The sequence below is a fragment of the Cherax quadricarinatus genome, chromosome 66 (assembly GCF_038502225.1).
Source record: "Cherax quadricarinatus isolate ZL_2023a chromosome 66, ASM3850222v1, whole genome shotgun sequence".
Taxonomy (NCBI): domain Eukaryota; kingdom Metazoa; phylum Arthropoda; class Malacostraca; order Decapoda; family Parastacidae; genus Cherax; species Cherax quadricarinatus.
The window spans coordinates 17,729,721-17,746,507 of record NC_091357.1 but is presented as its reverse complement, the minus strand read 5'-3'; the positions used below and the strand labels follow the sequence as shown (position 1 = coordinate 17,746,507).

Below are 16,787 nucleotides of genomic sequence, written 5' to 3'. Positions count from 1 at the left end.
ATAATTATCACTCATAGCTATTTATTAAAGATTAGCCAATACAGAATTGTGAAATACAGGTAGTTACCAGATGTTGAATGGTGCTTGATAACTAATACAGTAAAGTATGTTTTAAGTAAACAGCCATGCTCTAAATATAATTCATCAGTGATAAAAATAATGTATTCTCTTATTTTCAGGTATGGTAACAAAACGGCATACTTTGGCACAGATACAAATGATACGAGTAAACTTATCTTTCCAGGTGGGTCAAAGGTATTATGTGAAGTTGCATGCATGTAAAATTCTTTTGTAAGAAATTATTAAAGCTTACAATTTTTTGGTATATGATGTAGGTACAGTGCTCAATTTAGTTATTGAATAGTAAGTTCAATTATATTTAATGCAGGTATGGCATAGCACCATTGTGTAAGTAAGTAAGTAAGTAAAGTTTATTCAGGTATACACAAATACAGTTACATAGAATTATCATATATAGCAGCATATGTGTAGAGAACCTAGGATGACCCAAAAAAGTCAGACAGAGTGACTTATTTCCATTGGGGTCCTTTACTTATTTCCATTGGGGTTGCTATGAGTGATTCAGTTAATGTACTTTTATACAAAAAACTAATACAGTGGTACCTCGGGATACGAGGCTGTTCAGGTGCCGCTACCAAATGAGTTTGTTCCCATAAGGAATAACATAAATTAGATTAATCCATTTCAGACCCCCAAAATACACTTACAAAAGCACTTGCATAAATACACTTACATAATTGTTCGAGTTTTGAGCTGTCCGTATCCCGAGGTACCACTATCTTTCCATAGATATTTTTTTTGTAAAACCCATACTGCATGCAGCATTTCTACTACATTCTCACAATACTGGAGCATTTATTATACAAGGTATAATGATTATATTTTTTTTTCACCTTTGGCTTATCATCAAAGAACTTAAATTAATCGTGGGCATATAGACATATGAGAATCTCCTACAACCTATTGCCCCTATTTACCTAGATACTTGGCCACTAGCAGACCTGTAGAAGGTATTCTGTGGGGTAGTAGTAGTATGTAGTAGTTTTAGTATACCTTTGATTGGGTTGGGCTTTGAAATTTGCTGAGGTAGAATTACAGCTGTTAAGCCTGGTAATTCAACAGAGCTGAGGAGGGGACGTTGAGGTTGCTTGGGCATGAAGAGAGGATGGACAGAGATAGGTTGATAAAGAGAGTGTATAAATCTGAGGTGGAAGGTAGAAGGGGAAGGGATCATCCCATTAATGGTTGCAGGTAGGGGATACAAGAGGCTTTGAGTTTTAGGGGGTTGAGCATCCAGCAGGCTTGTGTGAGCAGGTTAGATAATGAATGGAAATATGTGGTTTTTAATGGAGGTGCTGTTGGAATGTGAGCAAGGTAATTTTTATGAAGAAATTTGGGGAAACCTGTTTGCCAGACTTGAGTACTGGAGGTGAGAAGGGCAGTGCCCACACTTTGAAGAAGTGGTAATGTTGCAGTCGGAGGGTAACTCTGATTGTGATGCCAACACTTTTGTGGAAAGATAGTGACTGAGTGGATGTGTTTTTTCTCCTTAGGGTCACCCTCCCTCGGTAAACTTAAAACATACTGTAGTTCTTGAAAATAATATCATAAAGGGTACTAATTTATACAAGTGTAAATTAGTAACATGTACATCTTTCAACAAATTGGCCATATCCAACTGAAGCAGAGTGGCCCAAAAAGAAAAACAAAAGTTTCTCTTCGTAACTTTAGTTATATTATTATTTATTATCACACTGGCCGATTCCCACCAAGGCAGGGTGGCCCGAAAAAGAAAAACTTTCACCATCATTCACTCCATCACTGTCTGTATGTAATATATACAGGAGAGGGGGTTACTAGCCCCTTGCTCCTGGCATTTTAGTCGCCTCCTACAACATGAATGGCTTACGGAGAAAGAATTCTGTTCCACTTCCCCATGGAGTAACATGTACGTATTTAAATAATTAAAATGAAGAGAACTTTTTATGAAATAAAGTATAGTCTGATAATTTTTTACAGCAGTTTGATTGTGAATGCTTTTCCAGGCTGCCACCTTGCTAAGCTAGAAGAGTACCCAGAGTAAACTAGGCATTAAAAATATTCAGGGGTAAATATCAAGCATGAAAAGGCAGCCTGGGGTGATCTCGTGTGGATAGTGTTATCCTTACTGACTGCTTTAAATGAATGCTATGTGGTGTTTCTACTGGATTTTATGACTAGATAATAAATTACTTTTGTCTAAAGTGTTCCGTAATTTTAGTTTTATTTAACTAAATTTGTGCGTTTTATTATTGTTGTGGTCAAATGTTGATAAGATACAGTATATTACTTCATTCGTGTCCAGACCTTTCGTAAAATATTCCCTTCCAGAGGTGCACCATTATGCTGGTCAAGTACTCTTGATCAAAAGAATTTTAGCAACCCTTCCCTTTCTTGGTTCAAGCCAGATCAACTTATTTTCCTATACACTATGACTTTTGTTGTTTTAGTGTTTCACATGAATATAATACAGTAATAATAATAATAATAATTCTCCATGGGAAATGGAAAAGAATCCTTCCTGTGTAAGCTATGCGTGTCGCAAAAGGTAACTAAAATGCCAGGAGCAAGGCGCTAGTGATAAGCCCTTCTCCTGCATAAATTACTGAATGTAAAAAGAAGAAAAACTTTAGTTTCTTCTTTTTGGGGTAACTGTACCTTGATGGAAGATGGCCAGTGTGGCAAAATAATAATAATAATAATAATAATACATAATATCAAATAGCCCCCCCTGTTTTTCCCTAGTGTGTTCTTTAGCTGCCAGTTGCTGGGGTACTGCTATAGGTTAGTACTGTACAAGATATAGTCATAAGTTTTTAATCAGCAAAAAAAATGCTTTACTGTCCAGAGCCAGTAAAGATGCTTATTATATACATAAACATTAAGAGAATTCATAGTTTTTCTTGAATGATAAGTAGTTAAAAGGTCTGAAATTGGCTGCAGAATTATCCAGATAGTGTGATATTTTCTCGACTTGTATTCTCTGTTGCATCTTTTCCTTCTTCCAACAGTTCCCATAATAATGACTTCCATTTTATTACTGCAGGAATCAACCCAGGAGCTGCACAGTTACTAATAGGATATGAAGCAGCCACTGGGCGTCGGGTGTTTGGCGTAGGGGTAGATACACCCTCTCTTGACTATGGGCCATCTACACTATTCACCTCGCATGTTGAACTTTTCACAGCAAATATATATGGCTTGGAGAATGTGGCAAACTTGGAGGTAAAGATTCATCAACTTGGCTCTTTCGGTAGTTTATTTTAATAGTCAACTGTAAAACTTGTAAAAACAGTTTAAGATTATTGGTAGCTTGTACAAATAATGTATTGCTTCTCTTTATATTTAGAATTTTTTAAGTTATACACATGCATTTCTGGAGAGACTAAAGGAATGAAGTGATGGTGAATGTGTGTTCCTTCTTCGGGTCATCTTGCCTTGCTGGAAAAGGACTGCAAGTTAGGTTCTGGGCTACTGCTGTAAAACTAAAATCGCTGTAAAGTGAAGCATGGCCTTTTTTTTCAATTTTGTATACATGTAAAAGCCTTATAACATGTTTACACTATTATATATTAAGTGAACAATAGAGCTAGGCCTACAAAATGCATATACAATACACACATTACTTTAAAAAAATTTCATTCTTACCTTATAGTGAGTAGTGAATATTTTTATTGTAGGAAGCCTAAATAAATGAAGAATGGTTATAATTAAAAAACGCTGTAAAAGTGCAGTATGCACAATACGATTAAACATAGGGTGACAGTGCAGGAGTTATGGTTGTAAAAACATTTTAGGGAAAAAGAGATGAAGTTGAAAATTCCTACTGCTGTAAAGAAAGAGGACCATCATCTCTTCTCAAAATAAATTGAAAGTAGAAATTTGAGTTTAATCAGAATAGCAGTGTGTATATTTCAAAGTGAACAAAGTACAGTGGTCCCTCATTTATCGTCTTTAATCCGTTCCTGGAAGTGCGACGATTATCGAAAAAGACTATTTTCGAATCAATTTTCCAGATAAGAAATAATGTAAATACAATTAATCCATTCCTGACACCCAGTAGTATTAAAACAAAATTTTTTTTGCATGAAATGTAGATGTAGTACATAAACAGTACAGTGGGACATGATGAATGAAACATTAACAGCATAACACTTACTTTTATTGGCGATTCTTCTTAGTGTATGGAAGACTGGAAGAGGAGAGAGATTGGATTAGTTACTGTTTGGAAGGGGAATCCCCTTCCATCAACATCTCAGGTACCAAGTGCTTTTCTGGGATTGCTTCTCTTCTCTGTTTCTTAATACCACTAGGACCACCTTGAGTCACTGAAGTCCTGTCTCACAAAAAAAAGTGTCCAGAGAGCTCTGTTTCTGTTATCTCTTTAAAACTTCTCTAAAATGGGCCAAGACTGTCACTATACAAGTTGCCGATAAGGCTTGCAACATCCTTCTCAGGGTGATGTTTCTCCATGAATCTTTTCATCCTACCCCACATTTCACCATGCCTGTGTATGCTACTACGCTTCTTAAATCTCTCAAACCAACTTTTGCTGGCCTTAAATTCACAATTATCAGTACTCGTTGCAGGCAATTTCTTTACCAGATCGTCATACAACTGCCTAGCCTTTTCACAAATAATCGACGTCAAAAGAGTATCTCCTGCTAATTGTTTCTCGTTTATCCACACCAATAATAACTTCTCAACATCTTCGAGTACTGGTGATCTCATTTTTGTCAGCATATTTACCCCCTTTGCAACAACAACTTCCTTGACTTCCTTTTTCTTGGCCACGATGGAAGATATGGTTGTACGGGATTTGTTATACATCCTGGCCAGTTTGCCCACACGTATGCCACTTTCATATTGTTCAATGATGTTATTCTTAAATTCAATCGTATTTCTCACTTTCTTTACCTGGAGTTTACCTGGAGAGAGTTCCGGGGGTCAACGCCCCCGCGGCCCGGTGTGTGACCAGGCCTCCTGGTGGATCAGAGCCTGATCAACCAGGCTGTTACTGCTGGCTGCACGCAATCCAACATACGAGCCACAGCCCGGCTGGTTAGGTATCGACTTTAGGTGCTTGTCCAGTGCCAGCTTGAAGACTGCCAGGGATCTATTGGTAATCCCCCTTATGTATGCTGGGAGGCAGTTGAACAGTCTCGGGCCCCTGACACTTATTATATTGTCTCTTAACGTGCTAGTGACACCCCGCTTTTCATTGGGTGGATGTTGCATCGTCTGCCAAGTCTTTTGCTTTCGTTGTGAGTGATTTTCGTGTGCAAGTTCAGTACTAGTCCCTCTAGGATTTTCCAGGTGTATATAATCGTGTATCTCTCCCGCCTGCATTCCAGGGAATACAGGTTCAGGAACTTCAAGTGCTCCCAGTAATTGAGGTGTTTTATTTCTGTTATGCGCGCCGTGAAGGTTCTCTGTACATTTTCTAGGTCAGCAATTTCACCTGCCTTGAAAGGTGCTGTTAGTGTGCAGCAATATTCCAGCCTAGATAGAACAAGCAACCTGAAGAGTGTCATCATGGGCTTGGCATCCCTAGTTTTGAAGGTTTTCATTATCCATCCTGTCATTTTTCTAGCATCTGCGATTGATACAATGTTATGGTCCTTGAAGGTGAGATCCTCCGACATGATCACTCCCAGATCTTTGACGTTGGTTTTCGCTCTATTTTGTGGCCGGAATTTGTTTTGTACTCTGATGAGGTTTTAATTTCCTCGTGTTTATCATATCGGAGTAATTGAAATTTCTCATCATTGAGCTTCATATTGTTTTCTGCAGCCCATTGAAAGATTTGGTTGATGTCTGCCTGGAGCCTTGCAGTGTCTGCAATGGAAGACACTGTCATGCAGATTCGGGTGTCATCTGCAAAGGAAGACACTGTGCTGTGGCTGACATCCTTGTCTATGTCAGATGTGAGGATGAGAAACAAGATGGGAGCGAGTACTGTGCCTTGTGGAACAGAGCTTTTCACCGTAGCCGCCTCGGATTTACTGTCGACTACTACTCTTTGTGTTCTGTTTGTGAGGAAATTATAGATCCATCTACCAGCTTTTCCTGTTATTCCTTTAGCACGCATTTTGTGCGCTATTACGCCATGGTCACACTTGCCGAAGGCTTTTGCAAAGTCTGTATATATTACATCTGCATTCTTTTTGTCTTCTAATGCATCTAGGACTTTGTCGTAGTGATCCAATAGTTGAGACAGACAGGAGCGACCTGCTCTAAACCCATGTTGCCCTGGGTTGTGTAATTGATGGGTTTCTACATGGGTGGCAGTCTTGCTTCTTAGGACCCTTTCAAAGATTTTTATGATATGGGATGTTAGTGCTATTGGTCTGTAGTTCTTTGCTATTGCTCTACTGCCCCCTTTGTGGAGTGGGGCTATGTCTGTTGTTTTTAGTAACTGTGGGATGACCCCCGTGTCCATGCTCCCTCTCCATAGGATGGTAAAAGCTCGTGATAGGGGCTTCTTGCAGTTCTTGATGAACTCGGAGTTCCACGAGTCTGGCCCTGGGGCAGAGTGCATGGGCATGTCATTTATCGCCTGTTCGAAGTCATTTGGCGTCAGGATAACATCAGATAGGCTTGTGTTAACCAAATTCTGTGGCTCTCTCATAAAAAATTAATTTTGATCTTCGACTCTCAGTCTGGTTAGCGACTTGCTAAAAACCGAGTCATATTGGGACTTTATTAGCTCACTCATTTCCTTGCTGTCATCTGTGTAGGACCCACCTTGTTTAAGTAGGGGCCCAATACTGGACGTTGTTCTCGACTTTGATTTGGCATAGGAAAAGAAATACTTTGGGTTTCTTTCGATTTCATTTATGGCTTTTAGTTCTTCCCACGATTCCTGACTCCTATAAGATTCCTTTAGCTTAAGTTCGATGTTTGCTATTTCTCTGACCAGTGTCTCCCTACGCATTTCAGATATATTGACCTCTTTTAGCCGCTCTGTTATTCTTTTTCGTCACCTGTAAAGGGAGCGCCTGTCTCTTTCTATTTTACATCTACTCCTCCTTTTTCTTAAAGGAATAAGCCTTGAGCATACATCGAGTGCCACCGAGTTAATCTGTTCTAGGCATAAGTTGGGGTCTGTGTTGCTTAGTCTATCTTCCCAGCTTATATCGGTTAGGACTTGGTTTACTTGGTTCCTGGAGTTTACCTGGAGTTTACCTGGAGAGAGTTCCGGGGGTCAACGCCCCCGCGGCCCGGTCTGAGACCAGGCCTCCTGGTGGATCAGAGCCTGATCAACCAGGCTGTTGCTGCTGGCTGCACGCAAACCAACATACGAGCCACAGCCCGGCTGATCCGGAACTGACTTTAGGTGCTTGTCCAGTGCCAGCTTGAAGACTGCCAGGGGTCTGTTGGTAATCCCCCTTATGTGTGCTGGGAGGCAGTTGAACAGTCTCGGGCCCCTGACACTTCTTGTATGGTCTCTTAACGTGCTAGTGACACCCCTGCTTTTCATTGGGGGGATGGTGCATCGCCTGCCAAGTCTTTTGCTTTCGTAGTGGGTGATTTTCGTGTGCAAGTTCGGTACTAGTCCCTCTAGGATTTTCCAGGTGTATATAATCATGTATCTCTCCCTCCTGCGTTCCAGGGAATACAGGTTTAGGAACCTCAAGCGCTCCCAATAATTGAGGTGTTTTATCTCCGTTATGCGCGCCGTGAAAGTTCTCTGTACATTTTCTAGGTCGGCAATTTCACCTGCCTTGAAAGGTGCTGTTAGTGTGCAGCAATATTCCAGCCTAGATAGAACAAGTGACCTGAAGAGTGTCATCATGGGCTTGGCCTCCCTAGTTTTGAAGGTTCTCATTATCCATCCTGTCATTTTTCTAGCAGATGCGATTGATACAATGTTATGGTCCTTGAAGGTGAGATCCTCCGACATGATCACTCCCAGGTCTTTGACGTTGGTGTTTCGCTCTATTTTGTGACCAGAATTTGTTTTGTACTCTGATGAAGATTTAATTTCCTCATGTTTACCATATCTGAGTAATTGAAATTTCTCATCGTTGAACTTCATATTGTTTTCTGCAGCCCACTGAAAGATTTGGTTGATGTCTGCCTGGAGCTTTGCAGTGTCTGCAATGGAAGACACTGTCATGCAGATTCGGGTGTCATCTGCAAAGGAAGACACGGTGCTGTGGCTGACATCCTTGTCTATGTCGGATATAAGGATGAGGAACAAGATGGGAGCGAGTACTGTGCCTTGTGGAACAGAGCTTTTCACCGTAGCTGCCTCGGACTTTACTCTGTTGACGACTACTCTCTGTGTTCTGTTAGTGAGGAAATTATAGATCCATCGACCGACTTTTCCTGTTATTCCTTTAGCACGCATTTTGTGCGCTATTACGCCATGGTCACACTTGTCGAAGGCTTTTGCAAAGTCTGTATATATTACATCTGCATTCTTTTTGTCTTCTAGTGCATTTAGGACCTTGTCGTAGTGGTCCAATAGTTGAGACAGACAGGAGCGACCTGTTCTAAACCCATGTTGCCCTGGGTTGTGTAACTGATGGGTTTCTAGATGCGTGGTGATCTTGCTTCTTAGGACCCTTTCAAAGATTTTTATGATATGGGATGTTAGTGCTATTGGTCTGTAGTTCTTTGCTGTTGCTTTACTGCCCCCTTTGTGGAGTGGGGCTATGTCTGTTGTTTTTAGTAACTGTGGGACGACCCCCGTGTCCATGCTCCCTCTCCATAGGATGGAAAAGGCTCGTGATAGGGGCTTCTTGCAGTTCTTGATGAACACAGAGTTCCATGAGTCTGGCCCTGGGGCAGAGTGCATGGGCATGTCATTTATCGCCTGTTCGAAGTCATTTGGCGTCAGGATAACATCGGATAGGCTTGTGTTAATCAAATTTTGTGGCTCTCATAAAAAATTCATTTTGATCTTCGACTCTCAGTCTGGTTAGCGGCTTGCTAAAAACTGAGTCATATTGGGACTTGAGTAGCTCACTCATTTCCTTGTTGTCATCTGTGTAGGACCCATCTTGTTTAAGTAGGGGCCCAATACTGGACGTTGTTCTCGATTTTGATTTGGCATAGGAGAAGAAATACTTTGGGTTTCTTTCGATTTCATTTATGGCTTTTAGTTCTTCCCGCGATTCCTGACTCCTAAAGGATTCTTTTAGCTTAAGTTCGATGCTTGCTATTTCTCTGACCAGTGTCTCCCTACGCATTTCAGATATATTGACCTCTTTTAGCCGCTCTGTTATTCTTTTCCGTCGCCTGTAAAGGGAGAGCCTGTCTCTTTCTGTTTTACATCTACTCCTCCTTTTTCTTAGAGGAATAAGCCTTGTGCATACATCGAGTGCTACCGAGTTAATCTGTTCTAGGCATAAGTTGGGGTCTGTGTTGCTTAGTATATCTTCCCAGCTTATATCGGTTAGGACTTGGTTTACTTGGTCCCACTTTGTTTTTGTTATTGAAGTTGAATTTGGTGAATGCTCCCTCGTGACTAATCTCATTATGTCGGTCTGGGGCTCCGCGCATACATGACTGAACCTCAATTATGTTGTGATCTGAGTATATTGTTTTTGATATGGTGATATTTCTTATCAGATCATCATTGTTAGTGAAGATGAGGTCTAGTGTATTCTCCAGTCTAGTAGGCTCTATTATTTGCTGGTTTAAATTGAATTTTGTGCAGAGATTTAAAAGCTCGCATGAGTGTGAGTTTTCATCAGAGCTGCCTCCTGGTGTTATTACTGCAACAATATTATTTGCTATATTCCTCCATTTTAGGTGCCTTAAGTTGACATCCCCCAGGAGCAAGATGTTGGGTGCAGGAGCTGGAAGGTTTTCCAGACAGTGGTCAATTTTTAACAGCTGTTCCTGGAATTGCTGGGATGTTGCATCCGGAGGCTTGTAGACTATCACAATGACTAGGTTTTGGTTCTCGACCTTTACTGCTAAAACTTCCACTACATCATTTGAGGCATTTAGCAGTTCTGTGCAAACAAGTGACTCTGCAATGTACAGGCCAACCCCCCCCTTTTGCCTGTTCACTCTGTCACATCTGTATAGGTTGTAACCTGGGATCCATATTTCGTTGTCCAAGTGATCCTTTATGTGGGTCTCAGTGAAAGCCGCGAACATTGCCTTTGCCTCTGCAAGCAGTCCACGGATGAAAGGTATTTTGTTGTTTGTTGCTGGCTTTAGACCCTGTATATTTGCAAAGAAGAATGTTATCGGACTGGTGGTATTGTTGGTACTGGGGGGGGATTTTTTTTCCGGCATTAGTATCTGTATCTGTTGGTTTGGAGTGGAGGCCATCGACTGTGGTTCCACTCCAGGAATGACTGGATTTGGTGTACGATTTCTGCCATTTCCTGCCAGTTTTTTTTTCCTTCCTGGCACTAAAAAACCTCTCCCTCTTGAGTGGCTGTGGCTACCCAGGTTTTCCCATGGCCTGGATGTTTTGTATCTTTTTGTCCCCTTTAGATGGTATGCCTGGCAATTTAAGTTATAGCACAGTCTTTCCTGTACTGAAGAGGTACACAGTACACTTTATGTTCTTGTTATTGAAGTTAAATTTGGTGAAGGCTCCCTCGTGACTTATCTCATTATGTCGTTCTGGGGCTCCGCGCATACATGTCTGAACCTCGATTATGTTGTGATCTGAGTATATTGTTTTTGATATGGTGACATTTCATAACAGATTGTCATTGTTAGTGAAGATGAGGTCTAGTGTATTCTCCAGTCTAGTAGGCTCTATTATTTGCTGATTTAAGTTGAATTTTGTGCAGAGATTTAAAAGCGTGTGTGTGTGTGTGTGTGTGTGTGTGTGTGTGTGTGTGTGTGTGTGTGTTTGTTTTCGTCAGAGCTGCCTCCTGGTGTTATCACTGCAACAACATTATTTGCTATATTCCTCCATTTTAGGCTTGGCACTAGGAGCTTTCTTTGGAGCCACGGTAGCTTATTTAGCACTTGCACGCACTAAAATGAATGGAATATTATGAATATTTCGTATGAACAAGTGAGGGGACCGTCGCTCACTGGTAAACAATGGCACACTGGCTGGGAAGGGAGGCCGAGGCGGCTCAGAGTGTGAGTACACGTCCCAGACAAAGGACGATTAGCGAGTAAACCGACCATTTGCGAGCCAATGTTTGGACAAGAATAACACGACGACTTCCGAAAAGGACGACTATCGAGCTGGATGATTATTGAGGGACCACTGTAGTTTTAAATATCTCAAGCTCAAACTATTTAATAAACAAAAGTTTTTGCAGCATTTGTCATGTACATCTGGTACTCTGTATAAATAATGCATAGTAATTATGTAGTATGACTTCCAGCAAGCGTGCGTGAGCGTATTTGATAGGAGTGAATTGAGACAAATGGTTTTTGGGACCTAACGAGCTGTTGGAGTGTGAGCAGGGTAATATTTTGTGAAGTGATTTAGAGAAACTGGTTAGCCGGGCTTGAGTCCTGGAAGTGGGAAGTAAGGAGGGGTTTGGGATATTGGCTGTTTGGAGGGACATCTAAACTGTCGCACCTGAGCGCCTCTGCAAAGACAGTGATTATGTATGAGTGATGGTGAAAGTGTTGAATGATGAGATTTTTTTTCATTTCTTTTTGAGCTTTTCTTTTTTTGGAGGGGGGAGTCACCCTGCCTCAGTGGGAAATGGCAGACATTTTAAAAATAATTCTGTATTTGCAGCTACAGGAATAGAGCTCATGCTTTTCAGCTGTGAAAATTTATTTTTAAAAACTGATTTTGGCAAAACATTTTAAGATTTCATACCAGTCATCCACTACTCTTATTAATTTTTTTTCTAATAGCCTTTCTACAGCTCCATGTTGTTTTACATCATGGCTTCTTGTTTTCCTTACTGCTGGCACAAATCAAATCCTGTCTACTTTTCACATCCATTTATAACTTTAAATGTAGTTATTTCTTCTTTCAAAGATATTACTTTTATTTATAGTTCTAAAGTTTAGAATACATTGTGACAAGCCTTTTTTTATAATGGAATATTAAATGATGCTGGGGAAAATTGGGGAGCTGCAGGTGCTGATCTCCCTATTATGACTCGAGTGGTGGCCTATGGGAGTCTTTTTCTTACTCAGTTACCTTTGTTCTAAATGCTGAGACATGGACCCATGTCAAACTGTCAATTGAGTATCGGGAACATGCTAGATATTTTAATTTGAAGTGATTGTATTTTTCTTGTGTGTTTTATTTATGCAAATAGTTTTTTGTTAATCTTATCTTGTGTGTTAAATTTGTCTTTTATTGCAACATGTGCTTTCTTCAAATTTCATAATTAACTTTAGTATATACCTACCTATTAGAGTGTGTAAGAAATTTTATTTTATCAACAGAAATTGCCTATCACTGGGTTCCATGTGACAGTAATGCCTATGAAGATTCGGGGAGGCAGCGGCGCACCTGTACGCATTCTAGCAACTCTCCCTGATCACAGCGCTACTTCACAAGCCATTGCACACGCCTCTCTCCTGTACTTCATGGCTGCTTCTTTCTCATTACTCTGTGGATATTTATAGATTTTGTAATAGTTGTCCCTGACAGTCATTTTTGTACAGGATTAACTTAAGTTACATATGTGATGTTCCTGCAGCAGGTACAATACATTGCTACATGTAAAGTATGCCAACATTGCATCAGCATGAAATTTTTATTTATTGTACATTAAATATTAGAATGTCTTGTGCCTACTCATTTATTTCAATTAACGCATTAAATAGCCTATTGAATATAAACATCCTTAAACACTTACTATACTTATAACTGACCCTCTGTACATTTCAGGTAATGGAAATAATTATATGTCTACAAGCAGTTGGCAGTGAGCATGGCATGCACATTTGATCGGCATATAGTATGCAAAATTGTCACAACTGGTCTTGCTCTAAAATAATCAGAAGATTTTAGGAAGGGGACTGTACTACAGGTATACATAACATGGGACTTCATGCAAAGAAAATACTGTACCAGGAAAGGTCAACCTTGTTATACAGTTGTTTTAATTTTATGCTACCAAACGTTGATGCTCTGATTTTCTATATTTAAATTCTCTTTTTTACTTTTAAGCAACGAACAGATTCATAAGTCTCAAAAGTCGAGAATTCCTACTTTACTATTAGTATTGTATAGGAATTTATTGTTTTTTATTATTAATACTACTGCTGCAAAATATATTATTCTAATTTTGTTCCTCATTATTGTATGTACTGTATTTTATATAATTACATGTATCCTATGGGATCTCAAATTTTAAATATGGTACTTGATATGTTGTGTATCTTTATACGTATATGCTTCTAAACTGTTGTGTTCTGAGCACCTCTGCAAAAACAGTGATTATGTGTGAGTGTGGTGAAAGTGTTGAATGATGATGAAAGTATTTTCTTTTTGGGGATTTTCTTTCTTTTTGGGTCACCCTGCCTCGGTGGGAGACGGCCGACTTGTTGAAAAAAAAAAAAAACCTAAAATGTTTTCAAGAGATACATTTATGTGATATTAGATATACAGTAAATACTTTACTACAGTCAGTCGCATGGCAGATTGCTGTAGTTGATTAGTTGCTAGTGGTAGATTCAGGAAATTCAGTTTCCTGCTGTAATATTTTAGTTTGTGTACAGTGCTCTGCATATATTTATGGTCAGACCCAACTTTTGCAATTACATTACTGTTAATAGCTTACAGTACTACTTGTATCTCTTGAAATTTTTATAGTATATGATCAGTAAAGTATTTTATTATTCTTGATTTTTATATGCCATAATATAACCCGACAATGTAGCATAAATCCTCGGATACAGTGGACATCTTTATTAATGAGAAAACTAATTTAAAACTACTTGACAGTATGTAGCTGTATAATTCTCTGAAATAAGATTATTAAATGTAATGATTATTTCAAGTAACAAAATTGCATTAAAACAGCAGTGTTATTATCAAAAAGATAATCAGTGGTTGGCACATTTCCACTTAATTAGTGGAACTAACTTTTTGTTTAGCGGATTAGCATTTCCGCTAACTTCGGAAACTAGCACTTTAAGAGACCATACAATAAGTGTCAGGGGCCTGAGACTGTTCAACTGCCTCCCAGCATACATAAGGGGGATTACCAACAGACCCCTGGCAGTCTTCAAGCTGGCACTGGACAAGCACCTAAAGTCAGTTCCTGACCAGCCGGGCTGTGGCTCGTACGTTGGTTTGTGTGCAGCCAGCAGCAACAGCCTGGTTGATCAGGCTCTGATCCACCAGGAGGCCTGGTCACAGACTGGGCCACAGGGGCGTTGACCCCCGGAACTCTCTCCAGGTAAACTCCAGGTAAACCATTACCGGAACAATTAGCTTCTGCTAAATAAAGTTCCGCTAACTTTGAGTCCGCAAAAAAAAAAAATCATACATTCTTGGTAGTCGGAAAGCAATGCCTTTTCAATGGCGCACGTGTTTGTTCCTGCCTGTCATGGGCGTTTCTCCAACAGTCAGGCACGCTATTGGCTGACTACATGTAAACATGACCTGTCAACGCAGCAGCAGCATTGTTAGTCTTAGTGTCAGCGATCACTGGGATGCGTTGTCACTTATCGTTATGAACGGGAGATGTATCTGTTCCGCCTGAGGGTGGTGTTGAGGAGTCTGCACCGAGTAACTTATCGTTATCACTTTGTAGTGAAGTAAAAGTAATAACAGATTTCAGTACTTAAGTAACAGTAAAAGTAGTGAGCAATTTCAGTACTTTTTAAAGTAAATACCGAAAAAAGTTACTCAGGTACAGTACGTGAGTAGTTTTACTTCGTTACTTTACAACACTGGTACTTATACTCGAGTATTAAAGATGAGTACTGTTTGCAACACTGTCCTTTCCATATGCCTAAAAAAATAACAAGAGTTTTCCTTATTGTGGGGCAATATTGTCTCATTAAAACCTTGTATCTTATTAGAAAGTTCTCCAGGTCTGTTCTAAAAAGTCTTAAAAGTATAAGTAGAAGACCAAAAAACTAAACCGAATCTGAATTCATGTGAAAAAGTTAGTGGTTAGCGTTGGCTTCCACTAATTTTTTCGGCCGTTCAGCGGTTTAGTGTTAGCGGAGCTAATTTTTTAGTTAGTGGATTAGCGGTTAGCGAAGCTAAATTTTTTGGATAACTGTGCCCACCACTGAAGATACTATAGTAATGCAAAACTGTATGAAAAATTATGTAAATGCCATTTCTCAACATGTAATAAGGAGTCATTACTGAACAGTAACAATCCGTTATTGTATTTTCATACGCATTTTGTTGTGTTGAATGACCCATATGAGTTATTCCGCTTGTGGCTTATTAAGGCTCTCCCTAGGATGTGAGCTACAAAAGCTAAAAGCTACCTTACACCTAGAGGGGGGCCCTCTAGGTGTAAGGTAGCTTTTAGCTGGTTATACAGCAGGTTAGGTTCTGGGCTTCTGCTGTAAAGCAGAAGCTTGGAACATATTTACACCATCATATATTAAATGAGCAATATAGTTGGGCCTAAAAAAAATGCATATACAGTACACACATTACTTACCTTGAAATATTTTCATCCTTAGCTTATAATGAGTGATGAATATATTTATTGTAGGAAGTCTGAATAAATGAAAAATGGTATAATTAAAAACTGCTGTAAAGCAAAGTGCTGTAAAATGGGGCCTCCCTGTATATATTTACTATTAGGTCATCAAAGGTAAGATTTGCCCGTGAATCAAATTACAGGTCATTGAGCTTGTTATTTTACTCCCTTTTGAAACCTACTTTATATGAAGGGTTAAATTCTTGTTTGCCCAGTCCCAGACTGCCTCAATATGCTAGACATTCTCTGTTGAATTACTGTAGTATTATATGAAAGGAGTTTCATGTACGTCTTCATGGTAGAATCAATCAGGGTGCACTGATGCACCCTCTGTCCAAGGACTTGGATCTGTTCTCTCCTTCCTTGGATCAAACCAGGTTGTTGCCTCCCCCCCTCCCATTTTCCAGGTGCTAAAAGGCCCTTGTTGGTTAAGTGCTAAACCTCTCCTGTGAAAACAATAAAATTGGTAGAATGAAGGGAGTCTCTTAAGAGCAAGAGTCTGGCAACAAACTAGAAACTATCCACACCGTGGAAGAAGTGAGGAAACAACTTAAGAATAAATTAAATTTATACCATTACAAGGGACCTGGAGAAGAGAAGCTGCTGCAGAGGAAAACCATCGTGGTTGTAGGGATAAAAAAAAAAAAATTCTCAAACCTTCAATTCTTAAACATTTAAGACGTATAAAATAAAACAGCTAGGGTGGAATGCCCTGAATATTTCTAGATTGCTATACTCGACTAAGGATGACAGTTTTAAACTAGAACCTCTTAAGGCGGATTGTTTTGATCCAGGAACTGTATTTATCCTCCTTAGATCAAACCTGAATGTCTTCCCTTTTCCAGGTGCTGTATGACCCTTAGTTTTGTGCTTTTTTCCCCCCTAATTAACTTAAATTTAGCTAGAAGAGCAAACAGGAATAAAGGGAAAAATGCTCCAGTGGTTCCTAATATATGACAGATTGGAGATCATATCAGTAAAGGGCTGTATGATCCTCTCTGGTTTAGAACTTAATTTGATTATATTATTATTACATTAGTAAAGTGTTAAAATGAGAAAACAAATGGATTTGTTTGGGGAACAGTAGTGGATGCTATACTGTTACAACCTTCCTAGGCCCTTCAGTAGAGTTACCTTGAT

At 39.6% G+C, this 16,787-nt stretch overlaps 1 protein-coding gene across 3 annotated transcripts in view; it reads left to right on the top strand.

The window, feature by feature from the left end:
- LOC128704116 (isatin hydrolase) overlaps positions 1–13,812 on the top strand; it is a 28,010-nt gene extending 14,198 nt beyond the window's left edge. For 2 of the 3 annotated variants that reach the window (XM_053799155.2, XM_053799154.2), the window contains exons 4-6: positions 180–244; positions 3,107–3,285; positions 12,412–13,812. In XM_053799155.2, the coding sequence (XP_053655130.1) occupies positions 180–244; positions 3,107–3,285; positions 12,412–12,594 (427 nt within the window). In that variant the 3' untranslated portion in view covers positions 12,595–13,812. The remainder of the gene's footprint in view (positions 1–179; positions 245–3,106; positions 3,286–12,411) is intronic. The other variant, XM_053799156.2, reaches the window with a different exon arrangement.
- The last annotated feature ends 2,975 nt before the right edge of the window (positions 13,813–16,787 follow it).